The following is a 25,387-nucleotide window of genomic DNA, read 5'->3' on the forward strand; positions in this document are numbered from 1 at the left end:
AATATTTGACAAATCTATCCAATAAAAATACATTGTGATTTCTTGTATTTAAGCTTGAATTGTATGCTAATATGGATCACATTACAGAAATTGATGTTAATAGATCTACATACAAATGCAACAATCCAAATAAACTTAAAAACTACAGCAATAAACATCAGAAAAATGAACGGTGAAAACTACATCCATTATCACCCCTTATTGATAAGCATCAATATGGAATCCTTGGTCAATATCCTTCCTGACATTTTTTATCATCCAAGGTTTCTTTTCTACAAAAAGATTCAAGACAAAGAAATTTAAATAAATCATAAGTTGAAACAATTTCATTCAGGTATTTCATCAAATGGTTCATATGCAAGTAAAATAAACATGAGAAAGAAGCCATATCTGATAAACCACAATCGACATTATGTAACCATAACTCACCAAACAATGGATTCAAGATCCTTATCAACAACTGAAGGACCATATGGATCTGTTATATGATCGACTTGTACTTCCAACAAAATCAAACCAAAATGAGCAATATCTCATCAAAATCAAACCATATTTCAAACCAAATAAATATCAGCAACATTACTAAATATTCAACAATTTTTAGAACCGACTACAAGCATTTCAGCAAGTTTTACAACCGATTTCAAGGACATTTCACCGGTTTCAGCAAGAAAATCAAAAGAAAACATGAGATTATAAAGAAGAATACTGATTTCAGAAGATTAGATGTGGTGCGGCTGTGCGAAGTGTTGTATGACGGAGGTGCTCAACGGCGGAGGTGTGTGGCAACTTGTGTGACGCCGACACCGGTCCTTTGACGTCCGAGATGCAACATCGGAGATGTAGGGGTGGAGCAGCAGTTGGAGGCGACGACGATGGCAGGGAAGAACGGAGACGACATCGGTGACTGAGATGGCATGGAGGAACGAAGCTTCAAGGGATGGAGGATTTGACAGTGTGGGTCGATTAGAAAAAAAAAGGAGGCGACGTGAAAATGTGAAGAAGAGAAAGACGTGAATTAGGGTAGTTCCGTCATTTTTTCTTTCAGACTTGGATTCAAGTCCGAAAAATTAAGAGCCATTTATCCAATTCAGATCTAATTTTTAAGAGGTTACCAAACGAGCTTCATCTGAATTTTTAAGAGGTTACCTTAATTTTTCAATTAAGAGGTAAACAAACATGGCCTTAGTATATTCTAAAAGAATAAATCCACAAAGAAAATATAATCAACTTTCAAATATTAGAAATTCAGTACATTTTATGAGAATAAAAACTATAAATTCTGACAGAATGTAGTGCACATTAAAGAATTTTAATTTATTCTAATAGAATGTAATCCTAAAACTGCAATGAAAAAATATGGGTTCTTATAGACATTTTATCGAACATGTAGAGAGCAGAACATTTAGACACTGTTGCAACAAGAAGAATAAGTAATTCCGCAAAATCAAAATCAATTATATGAAACTAAAGATTGTAAATTATGTATTACTCATTTCTCCTCCATTTTTTCCAATAAATACGTTGAATCATTAAACCTAAATTTTATAAATAAAAATAGGACAAGTACCGCATTTAAAGAAAAAAACAATTACTCTTTACTAAAAATAACAGAGAGCTCTAGAATATGCATGTTCCTTGTAATGTTCTTTTGGTCGATAAAATTCTTATTAGCAAAAAACTTGTCAAGAAGAGTATTGGAGTTATATAAAAAAAAATCTATGAAACTTCAAAGCATTCGCATTTAAAGAAACAAAGCACAAAAATTAAAATTATAATCTACATAGTTTATAATCAATATAACTCTAAAAATCAAAAACGAAGAAAAAATGTGTGGAGATAATCGGTAAGAAAACGGAAACGGTATAGTAGCAGAAACCCAAATTAAAAAAAGAGAAAAACTTACGTCAAAACAAGATTTCACTCTTATGGATTTAGGTTGAGAAAACAATCGATTCAAGGAGAAGGAAACCAGAGTGTTGATGCCGTAACATGTAGCAGGAGAGAAAAAAATAATCGGCGCTGCTGGTTGTGATGGTCCGACAAGGAAGGAAGGAAGATGATGTCCCAGAGCTAGGCGTCGCTGCTACTATGGAGATGAATAAATTCAACGACGACCATTGATAGATATATGGTGTTTGTTACCTTAATTTTAGGGTATATATTAATTGAATTATTATTTTTACCATAATTAGATTTATTAAGATTACCCTTATACCCTTTTATGATTTATTAATGATTTTATTTTTTCTTAATTCTGATTGGTTCACACATACATACAATATTTGTTGAAAACATATGAACCTAACTCTCTCTCTCTCTCTCTCTCTCTCTCTATATATATATATATATATATATATATATATATATATATATATATTACATGATAATAATAACAGAAGTATTATTTTTGAGAAAGTAATATTAAGCATTTTAGTCTTGCCTAGTGATAAGATAAGACTCATAAAGGATGCTTAATTTGAGTTAAGTTGAAGAGATAAAGACTTACCCTGTACTATAAAGATATTACATAGGCATGAGATCTGAGTTGAAGGATGATTATGGGTATTGTAATCTTTTCTAGTTATAGACTAAAACTTAAAGGAGACGCTTAGTTCAATAAACTTTGGACATTGGTAGCAATATATAAAGGGTGTATGTGAATTTGGAACGGGGAGTAGAACTCTGTTCGATGACATTGTTGTGATTTGTTGTAGTACGTTTTATGTACATGAGTACTATATTAGTATTCCCCTCCTTTTAGATAGCTGGAAAGGGTGAGTCTATATCAGACCATCAACAAGTATGTCAGAGTCATCTGCCAGACTGAGATGCCGACCACTGACTAAATCAGTCTTGTGGAATACGCCATTAGACTTACAGTCTATAGGTGTTAATGAAGTGTGTGTTTATTTAATGCACTTCATCCCCCTCATGGTTACCTACATTGACTAACGTTTGTTGCCAATGACACCCCAAAGTAGTAAAGTCAACTCATTGCTCACAGTGATCCATCAGGATAGATCTCATAAGATCATTGTATCAGTATGTGAGGATCGATGTTATGTATCGATTATGACATCCTTAGATTTTTGATATTTTGGTACGGTCAATTGTAATCAAAATATTGTAATATACTTGGAATTTCTGCAAACTAAACATATTATGAATTTTGAAAACGTAAAAAAAATCGTTTCTGAAAATAGGGAATGTCACATAAGTGATACATTTTTTATATTTTTGGGTTCGCATTTGAACCTATATACACACACACACAGAAGTTTGATCGAATAAAGACTCAAAAATAAGTGAAAACATTATTTTCATTTGGAACTCCAATCTTTTTCAACCTTTCATAAACAAGAATGTCAAGTTGATAAGAACAGCATACAGTTAAACAAACATTTGAGTGATACATAAAAGTTTCTTAGAAATAAATATTATAACAAAAAATAATGATAATTATTTGGATAATTAATGTATGAATATTTATATTTTCTTTGTTAGAACTTTATGTTATAAACATTTTTATAAATTTTGATAAGTCCATTTTTAATCTCCTTATATTGATTAAAAGCAATTAAGCATTTAAATGTGTGTTTTAGTTTTATTATAAACTTCAATCTTCTTCAAGTTTTCAAAAACAAAAATGTCAAGTAGATAAGAACATCAGACATGTATACCAATATTTGAGAAAGACACAAAGTTATGTGATAGAGAAAAAAATATTCGTAAACTTTTAAGATTTTAGCAAATGGGCGGTTTTTGCTATTATGTTATAAGCGATAAGATATTGTTCTTAAACGTTTGTGTATGGCTTAAATGTTTGTGTAAGTGTTTGATGTTTCTATCCATTAATATTATTCCTTGTGAAAGCTTGAAAAAAAATTGAAGTTACAAATGAAGATGTTTCAATGATTATCATATTAATTATCATTTATTATAATTATGTTGGTGACAAGTTACATTTTAATGTTTAATTATTTTTTAAGAAGATAAAAAGATTTAAAAATAGATTTACAAAATAAAATTTTGGGATAATGACTTAAAAGGGTAATGTATTTTTTGATTTGTACACATTTAGTCACTGACTTTTTTTTGTCCACATTTACCCTTTCAACTTGTTAAACTGTACATATTTAGTCCTTATGACCGGCTACTCCAGGTTAGCCGGTAAAAATAACTTAATAGGGTAATATATTTTTCACTTTGTACACATTTAGTCCTTAATATTTTTGTACACATTTAGTCCTTATTATTTTTTTTTGTTGCAAAATAAGTCATTTTTGTTTTTGTATTCATTTAGTACTTATGAATGATTTTTTTAGGTTTTTCTCACGACATCTTACGTGGGATAACCATATGGTGGTGGGATAGGTTGAGGTGGTCATGCTATATGATGTAGGCCAAGATACCTGGTACGGGTCGGCTGTAAGTTGTAGGCACGGAGGCTCTAGAAGAGCGGTTAGGTTAAGGCGGCATGCCGACAAACCCTTGGTATTCTAGTCTGATGACTGATTTGACATGTTGCATGTTGGCATTGCAGTCCGATGGCTGATTGGGCCAAGGTATTCAATATGATGAGTGTGGGCTCGTTATGCATGATAATACGTTTGTTGTATCAAGTATTTTGGAGAAAACTCACTAAATTTTGTGTTTACCCGGTTGTTTATGTTTTCAGGTTCTATTGTTGATCGTGGGAAGGCGAAAGCATAACTGTACACACTCATCAACATTATTGAGGATTATGCACTTCTTATATTACTCTGATTTTCGATAAATGTATTTTGGAATAAACATTTTTTCTTAATAATGGATTTATAATTAGGGACTTTTGCCTTATTTAAAAATGAAAATTATTGGTTGTGAAAATGAGACGTTACACATAAACATCAACAACCCCACACACTTCATCAATGATTGTCGCACGTAAGATGTCGTGAGAAAAACCTAAATAAATCATTCATAAGTACTGAATGAGTACAAAAACAAAAATGACTTATTTTGAAACAAAAAAATATTAAGGACTAGATGTGTACAAAAATATTAAGGACTAAATGTGTACGAAATGAGAAATATATTACTCTATTAAGTCATTTTTTCCGGCTAACTTGGAGTAACCGGTCATAAGGACTGAATGTGTACAGTTTAACAAGTTGAAGGGGTAAATGTGGACGAAAAAAAATTAAGTGACCAAATATATACAAATCAAAAAATATATTATCTTTTTAAGCCTTTATCCCTAAAAATTTATAAAAATGAGTATGTTACAAATGAATAGATTTTTTAGTAAAACTAAAATGAAATATTAGATAACAAAAATGTACTTTTGTTTACATTTTGTGGCTTTCGGGTTTTTTTTCTTTTCTTTTTTTTTTTTTTTTTGTTTTTTTTTTTTTTTGGGGGGGGGGGTAATAGAATTTATAAGTGAATTTATTTTTTGAGTTCAAAAAATACACTTATGACCCATGATATTTTTATAATACAAAAATAAACTCACGTATAATAATATAAGAAATTGACTAAATATAAACAAAAATCAAAAATTCATTATCCATATAAATCATTATTCTCTAATTCCACAATATACACTATTTGTTTATGAATCGGCACATTCATGTTAGATAGTATATATAATTGAAGTTAAATTTAATAAAGAGGATGGAGCAAAATTCGTTATAAACAATTAAACATTATTACGTTCAAAACTAAATAGAACAGAAAAGACAAAAACAGATTTGTGGGCCGAATGTTGGGGTGACTAGGTCCATGGGCCATGGCACATTCAAGAAATCAAGAGTCAGCCTCCCTGTAATACCAGAAGCTCGTCTTCCACACGAGAAGATGGAAGCAGCCATTGAATCATTCGAGAACCGCTACCTTCTTCTTGTACTCGGTCGTCTTCCTCACACACCAGTCTCGCACCACACTTCTTCACCACACAATCTGGACCATAGACTTCAAAAGAAACCGAAATGGAATTCTTTGCTTTTTTCCAATCTGGTTTCGATGGGTCATAGCTCAACAACATCTGGTCCGACTTGATTCCGATGCTTTCGTATTGAAATACAGAATCGGGAATAGGAGACAGCATTCCGATCGGAGTACCATCGAAGTTTCTGTATCGATACCCGATTGAATTGTAGTAACTCTTCCGACGGTTGTGGATTTTTGGAGTAAAAACCAGACAAAATGCTATTCCCTTGAAGTTTTCATAACACCAATTTTGAGGTAATTCTATTGTTATGCAATCTCCCATTGTTTGATGCGTAAACCACCCAGGTATTCTACTTCCTGGAAGGTAAACACTTAGGATCTTGTAAGGATCAATGCGTCCCTACAACATATAAGATTGCAAATGCATTATCAATTTCAAAGGATTTAAATGAGTGTCATGTGATAGAATTATTTAGAAATTTTGGGAAAATGGACAAACCTGTGGCAGCAACATGGTAATCAGGCTTTCGATGGATTGATTCTCGATGACTTTAGCACAGTTAGTGAAGTCAAAGGATTGAAAGCTACTTTCATACAGAGTTGACTTTTTCGGCAATTCCTTCAACGATATGCAATCCTGTGCCTCGATCACTTCAATATTCGGTGGAAGTTCCGGCAATGCTTCAAGCTTTGTACAACCAACCAATCCAAGCGTTTCAAGTCTTGAAAGTTTCCCCAAATTCGGCAAACTTTTAAAATCATTCCCACTCAGATTCAACATTTTAAGCATCGATAAGCCTTCAATTCCACCAAGGCTTCCATCCGTTACTTTGCAATGGCTAACATCAATATTTCTTAACATCTTTAAACCCGATAAAGAAGGAACTACTGCTGCACTCGGTGGATGATGCATCTTACTTAAAGGCCAAAAGATCGAACCCAGTGATCGTGTTTTGATCATGTCTTCTCGTTGGCCTAGTGAAAGTACTTGAAGGTTCCAAAGGATTGATACTGAAGAAGGGAGTTGGTCGATTGAAGTTCCATCCGCATGAAGCTCGATTAAATCTTTCATTGTGTCAAGATCCTGGGGGAACTGATCCAATTTCTTGCATCCGGAGAGATTGAGGATTTGAAGGGATTTCAATCCGGTGCAGTTTGGAGGAGTTTCGAGGTTTATGCATCTTTTTAAATTTAAGATAACGAGACTCCAGAGTGTTCCAACGGATGGATGCACTTCTTTCAAACTTTTACAACCATCGAGTATTAGCTCTTCAAGATTCGGGGTTTCGGTGAAATCGGGTGTCTTTATCAAGTTACGACAATGAGCAAGTTTCATCGATGTCAACCTTTTAAAGCCCTATGTATGAAACAAAACCAAACCAAACCAAACAAATTACAACATATAATTAATGGAATTAGTTTCTAGCCTTAGAAAATCGATTTTGTTTGGGTGTTTGGTTTTTGCATTCAACCATATATTTTTCACTTTCTTGGATTTTCTGTTTTTCAATGCAATGAATTTAGAAGAATATATGAATCTGTTATACTTTAAAATGAATGCAAAATGGAAGAAAATGTTTGATGGCAAAAATAACTTTTAGAAAAATATATGTAACAAAACTAGCGCAACCAAAATTGGGAAGATCTTAGAGCATTAATCCGCTAAGAAACTTATGTAGCGTTCTTTATGCAACAATTGAACAGTGAATGCCATGAATGATTTACCGGGAACAAAAGAATTCATGTTTCGTTGCCGTTATATAAAGGAATGAATGATTTCTCATGGAATATGATTAAAGTTCTTTTGTGTTGATTTTTATTCTACGGCAGAGTGGTGCTTTTTTTCATTCCTGTGGGAATAAAATGATATACATTAATTTTACTCATATAATTTTTAATAATATTAATCCTTTTAAAAAACTTAATAATTTAAATTAAAATTTTGTTTATTTTTTTTTTTTTAAAAAAATAGATATATTTTTTTATTGTAATTATATTTTAAGATTTCATGGTAACTATTTTTTATTATATTTTTTCTATAATAAATAACTCTTTTTCAATTTTACGTAAAACATAAGGCCTTTATTTTGAACGAAATAAATTATGATCATATGCATATATTTATTCAATCAAATATTATTATTATAAATTAACTTTTTTTTCTTTTGATCTATTTAGCTTCCTATTTATCTAAAACAAACAATATGTTTCATTCTTTGGAATGAACTAAACATGACAATTGAATGTGATCATCTATTTCACTACTCGCTCATTATATTACGCTGTCCATTCTAGTGACTTGTATTGATATATCAATTTACTTTTCATACCAAAACCAAACGGCCCACATAATTTAGGGTTTTTTAAAAACAGAATATCTACCCATCAAATTTTTTTTCTAAATAGCCCGTTTTTAAGTTGTTGGTTTGGTTTTTGTTTTTAATGCTATGCAAAACGACATGAAGATACACACATATACAAGAATTGTGATGAGTGTTATACCTTCGATCCGGTCCAAATTTCTTTGATGTAACTATACGATAAATCAAGGACAACAAGGCTCTCGGGGTAAAACGACGATGGTAAATAGTGGAAAGGGTACCCATGCCAACAAAACAACCGAAGTTCGCTAGACAAAAAATCAAGCGTTCCGGAAGTTGCATGCACCTTGGTTTCTATCCCCAATTTTGTCTCACGTATTTTTCCATTGTTGTCTAGAAGTCTAGTCCACGATCCAATATAAAGGTTCAACAATCGAAGATTATTCAATCTTGTGAAGGTTTTACCATTAATATCAACTTCTGAACTTGAAACATCCATGGCTAGACCTTTAACAGCTCCAGTTCCCTAGACATTATTAGAGTGAAAATTCATTATTTAAAAAAAAAATGTTCAATCATAAAACTCAAAAGGGAAATACCCTTATGGCTTACTCACTTTATCCTTGTTTAACACATCACGTACATCTTTCGTAAACCACAGCCTACTCCTCTTCCCAGGCTCCTCTGATTCTTCATCAACAATTCGCCAACCCATTTCTTGAACCAAATCATGCATTTGCAATCTATCATCACGAATCGATATCAATGACTTATCAATAAGAACTCTAATATTAGTCACCGGAAACAAATCACAGCCACCCAACACTTTGATAACATAATCTTTCTTCTCATCTTTGAAGAAACACGATATATCAAGAAAGATGTTTCTCTGATCAAAATCAAGCCCATCATAACTTATCCTTAGCACTTGTTGTATTTGAGAATCAGGATATCGCCGGAGTTTCTTCAGTTGACTTCCCCATTCTTCCACCGTTTTTCCAAATAGAAAACTACCCAGAATTTTAAGAGCAAGCGGGAGTCCATTCACATAGCGAACCACTTCGTTTGAAAGATCAATAAATTCTTCTTTAGGATGCTTATTTCGAAAAGCGTAAAGACTAAATAGCTCGAGAGCTTCATCATCACAAAGAAGATCAACCTCAAAGATTTCCTCAACTCCATGAGCAGTAAGCAACTGTCGATCTCGACCAGTGAATATAATCATACTTCCGGGACTAAACCAAGAAGGTGAGCCTACTAGAGCTTCGAATTGGTCAAGATTATCCACGTCATCAAGCACAATGAGCACCCTTTTAGCCCACATACTTCTTTTCATCATCCCAATGCCTTGACTTACATTCCGTATTTTGAGATCGCTTAGGCTCATAAGATTAGCGAGAAGTTTTTCCTGTAGATGGACTAAACCGTGACGTTTTTCAACACCTTTAACGTCTTCACAGAAACTGTATGCTTCGAAGTGTGTATGAAGTAGGTTATATATGGCTTTGGCGACTGTGGTTTTTCCGATTCCACCAATTCCGCATATTCCAATCATGTGAATGTTGGCTGATTTAGGCTTAGCGAACCGCGTGAGATCCATTTGCTCCGCCCGGGTGTATAGTCCAACTAGGTTGTCGCCGGCGTCTATTGGGCCGGTGCTTGTTAGTTTATGAAATATTTCGTTTGAGATTGTTTCTATAAACTTCGGCTCAGGCCTACATACAAAACCATGAAACAACAATACTTACAATTACTTTATTATGGAAGTTTGTATCTAAAACGTTAACGAAGGACATATTGCAATGAATAGAAACTTACTTTTAATTACTTCGTTTCTAATTTAGTCATCATAATTTAAAATTTATTATTTTTTGTAATGTGAAAAATTCTTGCCATAAATGGTTTAGGAAACTTTCGAGCATATTCATAATCGCAACTTTGTACCATATAATCATAGAAAAAATGTAGAGGAAATTATTTAATTTCACGATATCATTTTCACGACTAATATTTCTTTTGTCACCACTTTTGGTCCATGCATATGCGGCATTGACCGCTTCTTTGGCTCGAAACTCGAAAGTTTCGACCCTACATTTAACTTACATTGATATTTCACTTCCTTTCTTTCTATTATAATAGCTGTCACTTTTTACTTCATTTTTACTTAAAATTATAATCATTATAGAAATTAAATACTATTTTAATAATTTTTATTATGTGTTTAATTTCTTAGCTTATAAACAAGATCAATGAATATGTTTTATAATAAGAAGATAAGGCCTTTTTTTCTTTATCTTATGATTTCATATGAAAAAATATATGTTAAATAAGTATACAATTAAGCATGTGGATTCATTTATAAACTTATAAAAAATTTATGGATAATGAAAAAATATTTATGAAATATAACGATATGTTAATTGTGTGACATTACGTACATAATACCGAGTCTTAGATACTCTTAAATATGATGGTTCTAATATTGATTTTCGAAACCTGGTGGTTTAGTAATAAATAAAATAAAAATACATTGCTATTTATTGCATTTTGCTAAGAAGAAGATATAGTTGATCACACACAATAAACACATGTTAAACGAATGTTTATGGAAGGATATTTTTATTTTTCTTAATTAATGTAACAAACAAAGTATTTTCATGAATGAACCATATTGTTTCATCTAGGGGTGACCAAAAACCGAACCGAAAACAAAAAAAACAAAAAAACAAAAAAAAACTATATTAACCGAAACCGAAACAAAAACCGACGTTGCGGTTTTAGTTTTACAAAAACCGAAAACTTTTGGTGCGGTGCGGTTTTTAGTTTTGCAAAAACCGCAAAAAACTGAACTGCACCCCATATATATATATATATATATATATATATATATATATATATATATATATATATATATATATATATATATATATATATATATATATAGATAAAATATGTTATGGATTATTCATCAAAAAATTTATACATTGATTAGTTTGAGATACTTATCATTTTATAATAAATAAACTAAATATTTATAAGGAGTTAAAGTTATATATATATATATATATATATATATATATATATATATATATATATATATAACCTTAACTCCTTATAAATATTTAGTTTATTTATTATAAAATGATAAGTATCTCAAACTAATCAATGTATAAATTTTTTGATGAATAATCCATAACATATTTTATCTTGAAGCATAAAACCAATTAAAAGAAACAAATGGGAGGGTTCTGTGTAATTATTTAATTAGGTGATGTATATATGTTTGTGTAATTAATTAAAAAACATAAGTAATATAGATAAGAAAAAAAATGAAAGAAAAATGTTGTCTAGCATTTAGGTTGGGAACTTGTCCCACATCGTTAGTGAAAGAATGCGTACAAAGGGTGGACGATTTATTATAAATAGCTTCATATATGCGCATCACTCAGCAAGTGCCGCATGAAGCCTTGTTTAGCCTACAAACGTCAGACGTAAAATTGCACCAACTCATTTTGCAGTTAAAAATCAAAACCACACCGAAATAATCACAAAACCGAAAAAAAAAACGCCAAAACTGAACCGCATAAAACCCGTAAATTTTGGTTTTTCAATTTAAATAACCGCAAATGCGGTTTGCAGTTCGGTTTGGTCCAAAACCCGTATCAAACTGTATCATACTTACCCTAAATTTCATCCTAAAAATGAAATAAAATATAAAACAGATAACAATGTAACATGATTAAAATATTAGTATAATTTGTTTCGATTACATTGTTCAATAAATTGTTTAAAAATATATTACGTAAATAAGTGTTTAGTTGGTTGTCAAGTGATCATATAATTATTTTCTTGCTTGCGTCATCATATAATTTGTTTAAGGTTGTAACGGCTACATTGCATATTTTAGTATTTTGGTAGTTGTATTTGATATAGTTAATTAAATATTTAATCTAAAAAGCGATTTTGTTTCTCCATCGATATTAGGTGCTATCTTCTCTCTTTGAATTTGAGGGTTTTAAGTCTCATTGAAGACATAAGTAATATTGTCATTAAAAAAAAATCCTACAAAAATCTAAAAACAAATAAAATGTACTAGAGATGCTACATAAATAATAAAATGTTTGTTAAAAAATATAAAGAATTGATGTAAGTGTAATTACAAGTTGATTTGAAATAATTTAAAGATTGTATTACATTTACATGATTGGTCAAACATAACAAACATGACTAACAAAAACTTCCAATATATATAAATTCTTAAATAAACGGTGTAAATACGAAAAAAATAATTTCGAAAAGATATCTGATTGTGAGTTCAAAATTGAATATAGTATTTAAAATTTAACTTTTCTTTTGTAAATTTATCCCATTAATTTTAACAAGATTTTATAATCTATATATTTTAGGAATTAAAAACTCAATATTAACATATTATAACTTAGTGAAAAAAGTTTATCTTTAAAATGTTAAAATATCTGTTTTGATATAATGGTTTTATTATTAGTATGAGTTAATATACCGATGCCTTCCTACCAAATATAGTGTATATAAAATAAGTTAAGCATGGAGGAATGGAGGATTTACCCATTAGACAAAGCTTGGAGATCCCATCCAGATAAGTTGTCAGCAGCCCAAGTTAAAGCTTCCTTCCATTCATGGACCTCTTTTCTATGATAACCCTCATGTTTCACGAACGCTTCTTCGTAGCTACCCCTTTGATTCCTTACCACCTCAGGTGTCACATCGTAGTACAACACCCGAACTTCATATTCGTCGTCCATCTCCTTACACTTGAGGATCTTCACAAGCTCCCTCAGACACCATGTTGACGATGCATAGTCTTTTGAGAATATAACTATCAAGAACCTTGACTGTTCAATGGCTTTATAGAGTCCAGGTGATATATCTTCTCCTCTCTTTAACTGATCATCGTCTCTAAAAGCATAAATCCCCTTCCTTCTGAAATCACTGAACAGATGACCCACAAATGTTTTACGGATATCTTCCCCTCTGAAACTCACAAACACATCGTATGTCCATCTGTGCGCAGAACGTGAAGATAAATATACCATCGTAACAAAGCGGAGAGACAGAATGAAAGCTCCCTGCACATAATCAGATGTTTAACAATCAACTTAATCCACAAGAAAGGGGTAGTAATTAACATATATAAATTAATAGACTCAAATAGATATACTACTCAAATATAATTCTAACCTGGTTCACTATATATATGGAAATGGAAACTGAACGATATCAAACTTGTTCTTAAAGGTTTCTTTTTGTTGTGAGTTGGTAGTCACTATCCTCAGGATTTGATGCAGTCACAAGGTTGAATTAAATTATATGTATCTACCAGAACTCCTTGTTATTATAGAGATGATGAAGAGTGCAATATATATTGGATTAATGGAGGAGAAAGTCAATAAAGCATAGTTGACTAAATGATAGTTTATATTTCTTAATTGGTTGGTTTAACCACCCTTTAAGTTATTGGCATTAAACAACTAACAATTCAGAGATTATGCATGTAAATGTAATTAGTATATTACATTAACTAGATGCATGTGGGGATAAACTATGCATAGGAAAAGTCTGTATAATAAGTGAACAATCATGGCGTAGAAGGAATTTTTTTTAAGAAGTGGATAAATTACTTAAAATAATAAATATATCATTTATTCTGAATAGTTTAGAGCATCCACAATGCATAGTTCAATGGGAGAGTCGAATGAGTTGTCATGCCTAATTGTCATTAAATGGAATAAACTCTACCATTGTGGGATGTCATGTTGGCATTCAATGGATATAGAGTTCAATGGACATTGAACTCTTTAATGGGAAAAATGAAACTTTTAACTATTAAAATATATTTCATTGAACTCTATTGAGTTCAATGCATTGTAGAAAAACTAATGTAGAGTTGTATAGTAAGTAAAATGATGATGTGTCAATCCATTAAACTCTAATAAGTTTAATGCATTATGGATGCCCTTAGTACTTTAGTATACGAAATACGTACAATAACCACCGTTAAACAGTTGACAACAATGATATTTCATAGTTTGAGATCTTATAAATACAATGCTATCAGCAAAATCAAAATTTCCCCATATATTGATATTCAAATTCTTCTATGGATGATGTCTCTTTGAAGATTGTTTATGTTAAGGCTATTGTGTATGGCCAACGTGTTATTACATGTTATCATACCCAAAGTGTTTGTCTCATCATCTTAGTCATATTTTTGGTGTTATAACACTCATTGTGGAAATGGACGAAACCAAATAACATGTGATAACACCTACCATTTTCTATTTATTTTTTTATTTTTTTGATGTTTTTAATTTCTATTTTTCTAATTTGTTTTATTTTTTTAATTTATGTCATAATATTTTTTTAAAAACATATAAATTAAATAAAACCTAATTAAATTAAATACTTAATTAAACATATCATTTTAAAAATAAAAACGACATTACAAAGGAAAAAAAATATATTGACCGAAAACATACGATAGTCCTAATAATTTTAAAAATATAAAACCGATACACTATTCTTCGCCTAAATATTTATGCTCGATCTTCGCCTTCATTTTTCGGAGCACCTCTGCCCGTCTCGGTGGCATATTCTCCTCGCTAGTTTGAAGAATTGTCAAATCCTTCACAATGCGATCTTCCTCGGCTTCACGACGATGGAACTCCAAATGCTCCCGTTGCAACTCATATCTTTTACGCGCGATTTCGTTGTGAACGTCAAATTTTTGTTTCATTTTCGCTTGTTCTTAACGTCTACTTTCGCCTTCATCTGCATGTCGTTGAGCCCGCCTCGCTTTGCCGCGACCTATCGATCGTCGAGGCGGGGAGATCTCTTCGATGTCATTCAAGTCGTCCGGTATCTCATTCGTGTCCGCATTGAGGTCGATGTTCGTGCGTGCGTCCGAAACGTCGACTGAACCCAAGCCGCGAGACCTCTTCGATTGTTGTTCCGTAAATGTATCCGTTTTATTTCCATTTTGGGTCTTCCTTGAAAATCTCCCAAATCTTTTCGTGCTCGAAAACGTGACCCGTCTCGACATGATATTGGTCCATCGTCACTCTATAAACGTCAAAATCGGTCGCACCACTTTGCTTGTGCGAGGAAAGTTTGTTGTAGATGGAATTGAACTTGGTGCACTTCTTGTTTATTTGAGTCCATTTGCTACTCAACATATCTTGAATCCGATAATTTGCATCCTTCTTCAAAATGGTCTGAAATTTCTGTTAGGAACCGGACCGGGTACACGCAGCGGAAACACACTATCACACACACACAAACTCACGAAAATAAAGCAAGAAGAACACAAGGATTTTACGTGGTTCGGATTCGGTGCAAATCCTACATCCACGGGCTGCAACTAGAGAATTTTATTAAAACTCACAAGATTACAATTGGCTTGACACTCTATACTTGATGTTCTCTCAAGTTTTTGCACACAAAATATGCAAAACATACATGCATATATATAGGTGAGAGAGCCGCAATTTGCACATGAAATTGAGTCGTCGTAACAATAGTACTCAAATGTGAAAGCCGCAAATGTTGAGTCGTCGTAACAATAGTACTCAAATGTGAAAGCCGCAAATGTTGAGTCGTCGTAACAATAGTACTCAAATGTGAAAGCCGCATGTTTTCAACCTTTCATATTTTACCTAACAATCTCCCACTTGAAAGTTTGAACAACATGGTCCGTCTCTGTCATCCAACTCCAGTAATCTTAAAACAACCAAGTCTTCCAAGCCTCCAGTTCCTAAGAACAAGCTAAACTTAGTCCCATTTCTCTAATTGCAGCCGCCCCTCATCTTCAAGTACTAGAAGGGACAGTTGAAGCTCCCACTAGCTCCAACTCAGTCGTGGCTAATCCCACCACCGACTCATCCTCTGTCTCAACCGGTTTGGACACTCCACTAGATCCAGAGATACACCGAGGACCACTAACACTCTCCCAACTTTGCAAACTTTCAACAGGAGAGACTTTTTCAGTCTTAGTCTTCAAAACCCAACGGCTCTTTGTAACTGTACCCGAAACACACCCCGTGCTCCCACTGTCACAGAATCCCCTGAATGGTTTAGAATTTCTGACTCGTTCAGCTAACATCCCCTTGGCTCCAGAATTCATGTTTGCAAAATGAACTCTCTTAGCCGTAGATTTAGCGAACCAGATTTTGTCTTGCTTAACAGGGACGGTCATACTTCCCTCAGCAGATACCTCAACCATATACAATGACCCACACTTCATACCATGAGCAATCACTAGATTATCATTGATCACCCTCCATTTACCACCACCAAACCTTACTTCCAGTCCTTGTTTATCCAGCTGACCAACAGAAATCAATTTCTTCTTCAGCTCCGGAATCACCCTGACATCCTTCAGGCTCCATGTAGTTCCCAATGAAGTAACCAAATCAATATCTCCCATGCCCGTTACCTGAAGCATCTCGTCATTTGCCAAACGTACCTTTCCAAAATCTCCTTCTTTTAGATTCACCATCGTTTCCCCGTTGTCCATGGCGTGAAACGAAGCCCCTGAATCCATGACCCAAGAGTCCACAGAACTTTCCATACTGAGTATCAATGCATCATCCTCAGACACACTCTCAGCACCGGCAATGTTCAATTCTTTCTTTGGACATTGACTCTTAACATGTCCCACCTCCTGGCAGTTCCAGCACTTCACATTCTTCTTAGTTCTAGATGAACTTCTTCCCCGACTCCCACTGCTTCCACTATTCCTGCTATTCCCTCTACCTCTTCCGACATTTAATAAATCAGAAGAGGAAGATCCACCTTGATTCTTGCGTCTGATATCCTCGCCTAGAACCAAATCTCTAACCCCTTCAAAAGTCATACCACTGGTCCCCACGGAACTCGTAACAGCAGTAACTGTTCCGGACCAGCTATCAGGTAGAGAAGCTAGTAGCAGTGATGCTTAAGTCTCGTTATCAAATTTAATTCCCACAGATGATAATCTGGACAGAATTGAATTTAGATTGTTAATGTGAACCGTAACTGAGCCTTCCTCATTCATCCTTGTAGTGAACAGCTCCTTCATCAAGAACACCTTGTTAGCCGCCGATGGTTTCTCATACATATTTGACAGAGCCTCCATCATACCACGTGTCGTGGTTTCATTCATGATGTTGAAAGCAACGCTCTTCGTCAACGACAATGTAATAACCGCCTTGGCTTTCTTGTCCTTTGAGTTCCACGCATCTTCAGCAGCTTTTTCCATTTTCTCCGGTTTGTCTCCGAGTACCACGTCCAAGTCTTTCTGACATAGCAATGCTTCTAGTTGCATTTTCCACCAGCTAAAATCAGAACCGTTGAACTTTTCGATTACAACCTTGTCTTCAGCCATTACGACAAACAAGATACAAATCAGGTACACTCGTGCGTGATAAAAAAAACGATCGTACCCTCCAAAACCTCGCTAACCAGGCTCTGATACCAGTTGTTAGGAACCGGACCGGGTACACGCAGCGGAAACACACTATCACACACACACAAACTCACGAAAATAAAGCAAGAAGAACACAAGGATTTTACGTGGTTCGGATTCGGTGCAAATCCTACATCCACGGGCTGCAACTAGAGAATTTTATTAAAACTCACAAGATTACAATTGGCTTGACACTCTACACTTGATGTTCTCTCAAGTTTTTGCACACAAAATATGCAAAACATACATGCATATATATAGGTGAGAGAGCCGCAATTTGCACATGAAATTGAGTCGTCGTAACAATAGTACTCAAATGTGAAAGCCGCAAATGTTGAGTCGTCGTAACAATAGTACTCAAATGTGAAAGCCGCAAATGTTGAGTCGTCGTAACAATAGTACTCAAATGTGAAAGCCGCATGTTTTCAACCTTTCATATTTTACCTAACAATTTCCCGATCACATCTTCCCAAAAAGCAACTTTTCTCATATTGTTTCCTTGCGTTGGATTTTTTGATGTCCCGCACCATGACACCGCCAACGCGTATTCTTCCTCCGCAATCCACCATGTTGGAGGTTCGTCTTCCGATTGCTCCACCGCAACCACTTTCCCTTTCCTTCGTGCTCTCTCTTTGTTGGCCTTTTTTTTCGGCTTCCCCCCGCTTGTGTCTCGATACCGTTTCTTGTGTGGGTGGTGGTTGTGTGGTATTTTGTTGCATTGTAGTAAATGTGTTGAAAAGGTTTTGTGGAAGGGTTGTAGGGAATTGTGACGGGGTGAGACGTGATTGAAAAAGTTGTCTTGAGTGTTGAGGATGTTCGCGTACAACTCGTATTGTGCAAAACCGAGAGGTGGAGATGTATTTGTGTTTGGAGGAGGAGTGTTGGATTTTTGATCCATATGATTTATTGTGTAAAAAATGAATTGAGAAATGGTATGTAAAATTTTGAAGTGAGAAATGGTGAGTAAAATTTGAAGTGAATATATATATATATATATATATATATATATATATATATATATATATATATATATATATATATATATAGGTTTAGGTTCTATGGAAAACAAAAACCCCTAAAAATCATAAAAATGCATAAAAAAAATACTAAGAGATCACAAAACTTTTTTTTGAATTTTTTTATGAAAAAATCGCATGTTTTTAAATAAATTCGCTGATTTTTTTTTTCATTTCTTAAAATTTTTTTTTTAAATTTTGATTTTTTATTTTTTTTTCAGCGAATTTATTAAAAAACCTGCGATTTTTTTATAAAAAAATTAAAAAAAAAAAAGTTTTGTAATCTTTAATTATTTTTTTATGCATTTTTATGATTTTTGGGGTTTTTTTAGAGTTTTTTGTTTTCCAAATAACCCTTTCCTATATATATATATATATATATATATATATATATATATATATATATATATATATATATATATATATATATATATGAGTGAAAATTGAAAAAAAAAATAGTTTTTTTTTTATTTTTTTACATTTTGACCGTTCATCACCGGTCCATTTTATGACCGTTGCAAAAAAAAATTGACGCGTATTCTTCCTTTTCTTCTCGTTGCCACGATAACGTCCGGTAAGTAACGTGTAATAACGGCTAGCTGGCGTGGTGTTCATTGCGTTATACCGGCGTTATCCCGATGCCACGTCAGAATAACGCGCAAGCGCGTTACCCGCTCCCACCCGTCTAACCAAATTGGGTTTTAGGGTATCGACAATGCATTGGGCTTTAGGGCATCTACAATGCATCGAACTTTATAAAGTTCAATAAATTGTCACAACATTTTTCTACATTTTATACAATTCTATTAATTTTTTTCTACAATTCATTGAACTTTATAAAGTTCAATAAAACATTATAAAAACTAATTTATAATATATATTTATGAATTATAAAACTTTCCTTTTTCTCAAATGATCATTAAACTTCAAATTCTTTGAAAGTCAATGTGACATCTCATAGACTCATAATGGTAAAATTTCATCTAATAAAGGACAACTCGACTTGCCACCTCACATTATGGATGCTCTTATAGAGTTCAATGGATTGATACATCATTATTAAATTTTTCATAAAACTCTATCATTTTTTTTTCATACAATGTATTGAACTCTATAAAATTTCAATGGGAAAATTATTTTAGAGAAATTAAATATCCTCCTACATTTTGATCATACCAATCCTCCTACCCATTTAAATGATGACATGTGTCATATTAGTATCCTAAAATATCATTAAATTTCATTAAATGTTACACATGTCATAATTTCATTGGGTAAGAGGATATGTAGGAACAAAAAGCAGGAGAATATTTAATTTCTCATTATTTTATACTTAAAAAAAGTTTCTCTCGGAAAATTCAATGATCATTAAACTTAACTGAATGCAACCGTGACATCTCGTTGTAATTGAGTTTAATTCATTGAATGTCAATTACACATTCCACGTCATTCAACTCTTTTATTAAATTATGTATTTTTTTCATTAAACTATGCAACGAGATCTTGTGTTAGTTACTAAATCTAGTAATGCGTTGTTACTGTCATCATTGAATCATTTGTAAAGTTGACAATGGAATATCGAAGAGACTCATGCTAAATTCCTCATTCCTTTTATTTATGGTTGTTATAATAATAGAATATGTTCTGAATAGACAATTATAGGGTGGACACTTTTTCACTATTATTGGAACCAAACCAATCTTCTTAATTACTAAATTTACATGAACATTGTTGGATTAGGTGTCTAAGCCCATAACTATAATTGGTATGTACTTGAATTGATAGCAGCACAGTCCTTTTGGGTTGCCCTCAACCTAGCAACTGGACAAGGAAATTATGAAATGAGAGATATTAATTTATAAGATTAATAAATTAATATAAATGATTTATTAATATGTTAAAAGATTAATATATTAATTAGAAATCATTATGTTTAATTAATAGTTAGCCAGAAATTAATCAGAATTAATTTTGGGGTTAAAAGTATTAATTATAAAGTGCAGGGACTAGTTTGCAATTATCAGATAGTTGACTGGAAGGCTCCAGAACCTCCTTGGAAGGAGGTGGACGAAATCTATAGGGGAAACCCTAAGGATTTCGTCCAAGGGGGCTTTGGATAAGGCCCTTGGGTTTGCTTAGGCCCTAAGCAAAGGAGCATTAGGGTTTTCCCAAAACCCTAGATCCCTCAGCTATATAAGGAGCCTCCCAGCTCTCAAAATCGGTCACCACTTCTGGGAAGAAACCCTAGGCCGAAATTGCATACTCTCTCTACCCTCTCTCCTCCAAGTTTCCTTCTTGCTAGTTCTTGGGTGTGATTCCATTAGAGGCATTACACTTGTGGTGCTAAACTTCCAAGAAGATCAAGATCAAGATCAAGGGAATTATCAATTGTTTGCTATAACAATTGAAAGGTATGTAACTCCTAAACCCTAGTTTACTATTTTCGAAAATAGCCTCCTCCTCTAGGGTTCTTGTTTTGCAATTCAAAGTTGTATGTTCAATAGTTAAAACATAGATCCAAAGTAGGTTGCATGTGAACTTAGGAATTGTTTTCTGGTTTATTTGTTTTACCTAAAACCCATCAAACATATGGTAGGAACTTTGTTTCTAGGATTTCATGACTCGCTTCAAACCATTTTGACAAATGATGTTAGAACCTACTGTTGAAACCAGCGTAAGGTACGTGATAACAAAGAACTTGGATATCGAGAGGATCGTGTTTAGGGGTGTCCTCCTGACGCGATAGGACTTGTGTCTAAATAGGAGGTATTTTTATAAAAGAAGTTTGAGGTGAGGTACCTCGTCTCAAATACCCAAGAGACCGAAAATAAATATATCTATTAAATTAATTATTTTTATATTTATAAAATATAAATATTTGTTAAGGCAAAGAAAATGATTTTGCATTTACTGTTAAAATGAAGAAACTATTTTTGAGGCGTGGAACTAATGAGCCGATACAAGTAGAGATGCACAAAACCCGAATCCGATCCGATCCGGTTTCGCTTACGTCATCAAAAATCCGACCCGGTCAAAATCCGATCCGGTTCCAACCAAAATCCGAATCCGATTCTAATCCGATTTGAAACCGGTTTAAACCGACTTTAGTGGGTTTTAATCGGATTTTGGGGCGGATTTGGATCTGGTTTTTAGCGAATCCAGTTTACGATTCGGTATCAAATCCGATTTGGAATATAGGATTACGATCCGATTGAAAATCCGGTTTAAAATCTGATCCGATCCGGTTTGGTCAAAATCGGTTTTGACCCAATTCGGTTTCGGATTGGATCCAGTTTTGAATAGTGAAACCGGTTTTTGTGTGCACAACGAGGCACATCATTACTGGATGAAACCGGTTTAGTAGCCTGCAAATGTTTAAAAAACAAACAGTCTTCTTCTTTCAGACTGTATACGTTTGGTCCAACTCTTCTACTGTAGGGCTATGCAGATGTGGTCCGCAGATTGAAGACATTTTACCTCAGAAAAACAAACAACACTTAAGTGTTGAATACATAAGGCACAACGAGGCACATCATTACTGGATGTTGTTAGGATGGCTCAATGAGCTCAGAGTATGTCAATAAACATTTATATCATAAAAACCATAGTGAACTCAGTATCACAATTATATCATAAAAACCATAGTGAACTCAGAGTATGTCAATAAACATCCAAATACATCAGAGTTATACAAAATGCGGAACAATGTGGTGTGTGCAATGCGGTCATCCCGAGCTCTTCCCTTTTGAAATCGAGGTACCTGAAACATAAACTGAAAACCGTAAGCACAAAGCTTAGTGAGTTCCCCAAGATATCACATACCATACATAATAAACACATAGTAGGCCCCGCTTGGTAAACAAATCTGTCAGTCATCAGGCCGCGCCTAGCATGGGACCCCGCCCGATATACATATAAACATATAAACATACAATCATACAAACAAATGCGACAATCACAAAGATAATAGCATACAGAATAGTCATCGGGCCCCGCCCGGTAAGCATACAAGCACATAACACATGCAAGAGTCACGCTGACATCTAGCATCGTAACATAACAAACCATGGGCCGACATTGGTGCCTTTGACCAACTAAACACAGTGAGGAAACTCACCTCTAGCTGCTGAAATATGCAAGAGATTCTCTACCTGTTGGTCTGGAAAATCCATGCGCTATCATCATCAAAATAATATCCAATTATTAATTGGATCTCGTCCCAGCCAATAATCTAAGCTACTTGGCCCATAACTAGGGTAAAAGACCATTTTACCCTTTTTCTTACTTGGCCCAAAACCAAGGCCTAACCAACTACTCAAAAGGCCCAAATCCTAAATGTCAACCCAAGGCCCAAATATGGCCAAATCTTCCAAATTGGGTCCAATTAAAACCCATCATGGGCCAAAATTCAAGGAAACCCAAAATACTAGTCAAAAGCCTAAAACCAGAAGTCTAATGGCCCAACAAGGCCCAAACTTAAAAACCCAAACCATGGCCCAACACCGAGAATTGTCGAGCCGAAAAGCACATCTGCTGAGTATGTGGAGCGTACTCAGCTCATACGCCCAGTGTACTCCCCTGACCACTAGACCTCTTCATTAAGCACTTAAACAGTTAAGACCTTTTGCTATATTCTCAGATTTGGTCCCTAAGAGTGACTTATCACGTAAATTTGGCAACTTTACACTCATGCATGGCTTAATGGGACCCATACTAAAAAAGAAGCTTAATGAAGATCTTAATACATGCATGGACCAATATCCTCCATAAAGTTTGCATTTTTATGAACATGGGACCTTAATGGAGCTAAGATCTAGCATCCATTGCTTCTGGAGTAGATCAAAAGCTCAACTTTAACTCAAAAGACTCAAAAATGCACAAATAACACCATAAAGTAGATCTAGCACAAATAGCCATCAAGGTGAGATCTTTTTGCCTCAAAAGACTTGCAAATGAGAAGGTAATTCTGGATCTACTAGCACAAGCTATCCCTCTAAGCAATCACCAAGAGTTCTTCTTCTTCTTCTTTCACTAAAACACCACCAAAATCACACTTATAAGCTCAACACTCACAAGAGGCACTTAGGGTTTCGAGATTATAGGTTGAGAGCGATGGAGGTTGGAAATGGGGAGGGTTCCAAGAGTTAATGAGGCTTGAATAGGGTTCAAACCCTAAAATTTAGGGTTTGCATCTTACCCACGTACGCCCAGCGTACAAGGGTGATGCTCCACGATCATTTGATCCTAGTACGCCCAGCGTACTCCTTGTACGCCCAATGTACTCGGCTTTGTCCCAATTCCTTGTTAACTTCAAATGGCCATAACTCCTTCGTTTTAATTCTGATTTCGACGATCCTTTTATCCACGGAAATGTAATAAGAAGCTCTATATTTCTATTAACTCCCCCTTGCCATAAAACTTTCCGAACTGAAATCCAAAATTCATAAAAGACCCGAACTGCCACTTTACCGATATACGATTGGACTCCAAAAGACAAACCGAACTCCCCGGTCATCTAATATATATCCACACTCAAAGCGGAGTAAGTCTCTTTCCTAACGGCCCTAATCCTTATTATAACCGTCCTTCGGTTCACGACCCCAAATTATGAAATGATTCGAAACAGGGTGTTACAACTCTCCCCGACTTAAATTAGATTTCATCCTCGATCGAAATCATTCCTTACTACTTCCTATGCCGCTAGACGATCCTGCCCAAACTTCCTGAATTCCAATTAAGACTGAAGAATCATCCCATACCGATGACCGTCTCCCAAACCTGCCATCCAAACCTCCTCGTGGCAGAAATTGTTTATACTTCTGAAAGGATGAACCTTAACACTTTGCCCTCAGCCCAAAAGAAGGAATCCCAATAGCTCTGCCCGAGAACTGTAACAATTACCTTACTCTTGCCAAATGGAAGACCTCATAACACTGTGATAACCCCTCAAAGCAGGAACTTCCCGAAAACATGAACCCATCAATATAAACCCCAGTAGATTATTCCCTAGGATTACTGATCATTCATTCATTGCACCCACCCCCTAGTCCCTTACTAGGAAAACCATCCTACTATGCAAAAGGAAAGCACAAAATATACCGATAGCGAATTACATAAAATCCCTAATTCGGAGGTTGCGCCTAACAACCTCAAATATGAGCTCGACTTCCTGACAGTCATCACCAACCTGCTGATCTCACGGGCATAAGGATGGTCAATCCAAGAATTCTCACCCTGCAACCAAATCCCATGTCAGCTATGGCTCGAGATTCCATAACTAATGCCCAGTATTTGTAACCGAACTCCTGATAGACAACCCTCAAGCCCCCAATTTTCATTAATGAAACACTTTACAAGCGGCTACTGGTGCACAACTATCATTACTTACAACCTTTAACTGCTCACTTGATCCAAACCAGCAGGTCATCGAATCTCCCGGCTCCCACATTGCACTAACACCCAAATAAGCCAAGAAATCTAACGATCTGAGACCTAATAGCCTAAAACAAAATACCATTGGGTCTTACCCATATAAATCATACAGCCACTGGTTCACGATACATCGCGACCAACCCCATAGGGACCTAAAGATACCCAACCAGCAGTCCACCGACTTGCAGGAACCCAAACAA

At 34.4% G+C, this 25,387-nt stretch overlaps 1 protein-coding gene across 1 annotated transcript; it reads right to left on the bottom strand.

The window, feature by feature from the left end:
* Positions 1-5,529: 5,529 nt before the first annotated feature.
* Positions 5,530-13,609, bottom strand: LOC145115382 (disease resistance protein RPV1-like). The gene is made up of 6 exons (XM_079051672.1): positions 13,476-13,609; positions 12,843-13,363; positions 8,875-9,973; positions 8,440-8,784; positions 6,437-7,294; positions 5,530-6,337 (listed from the first exon to the last, which is right to left on the bottom strand). The coding sequence occupies exons 2-6, from the start codon at positions 13,328-13,330 to the stop codon at positions 5,801-5,803; spliced, it is 3,327 nt and encodes a 1,108-aa protein (XP_078907798.1). The 5' UTR covers positions 13,331-13,363; positions 13,476-13,609; the 3' UTR covers positions 5,530-5,800.
* Positions 13,610-25,387: the final 11,778 nt, after the last annotated feature.

The sequence above is a fragment of the Lactuca virosa genome, chromosome 5 (assembly GCF_052849685.1).
Source record: "Lactuca virosa cultivar CGN04683 chromosome 5, Lactuca_virosa_CGN04683_v6, whole genome shotgun sequence".
In the NCBI taxonomy this organism is placed as follows: Eukaryota; Viridiplantae; Streptophyta; class Magnoliopsida; order Asterales; family Asteraceae; genus Lactuca; species Lactuca virosa.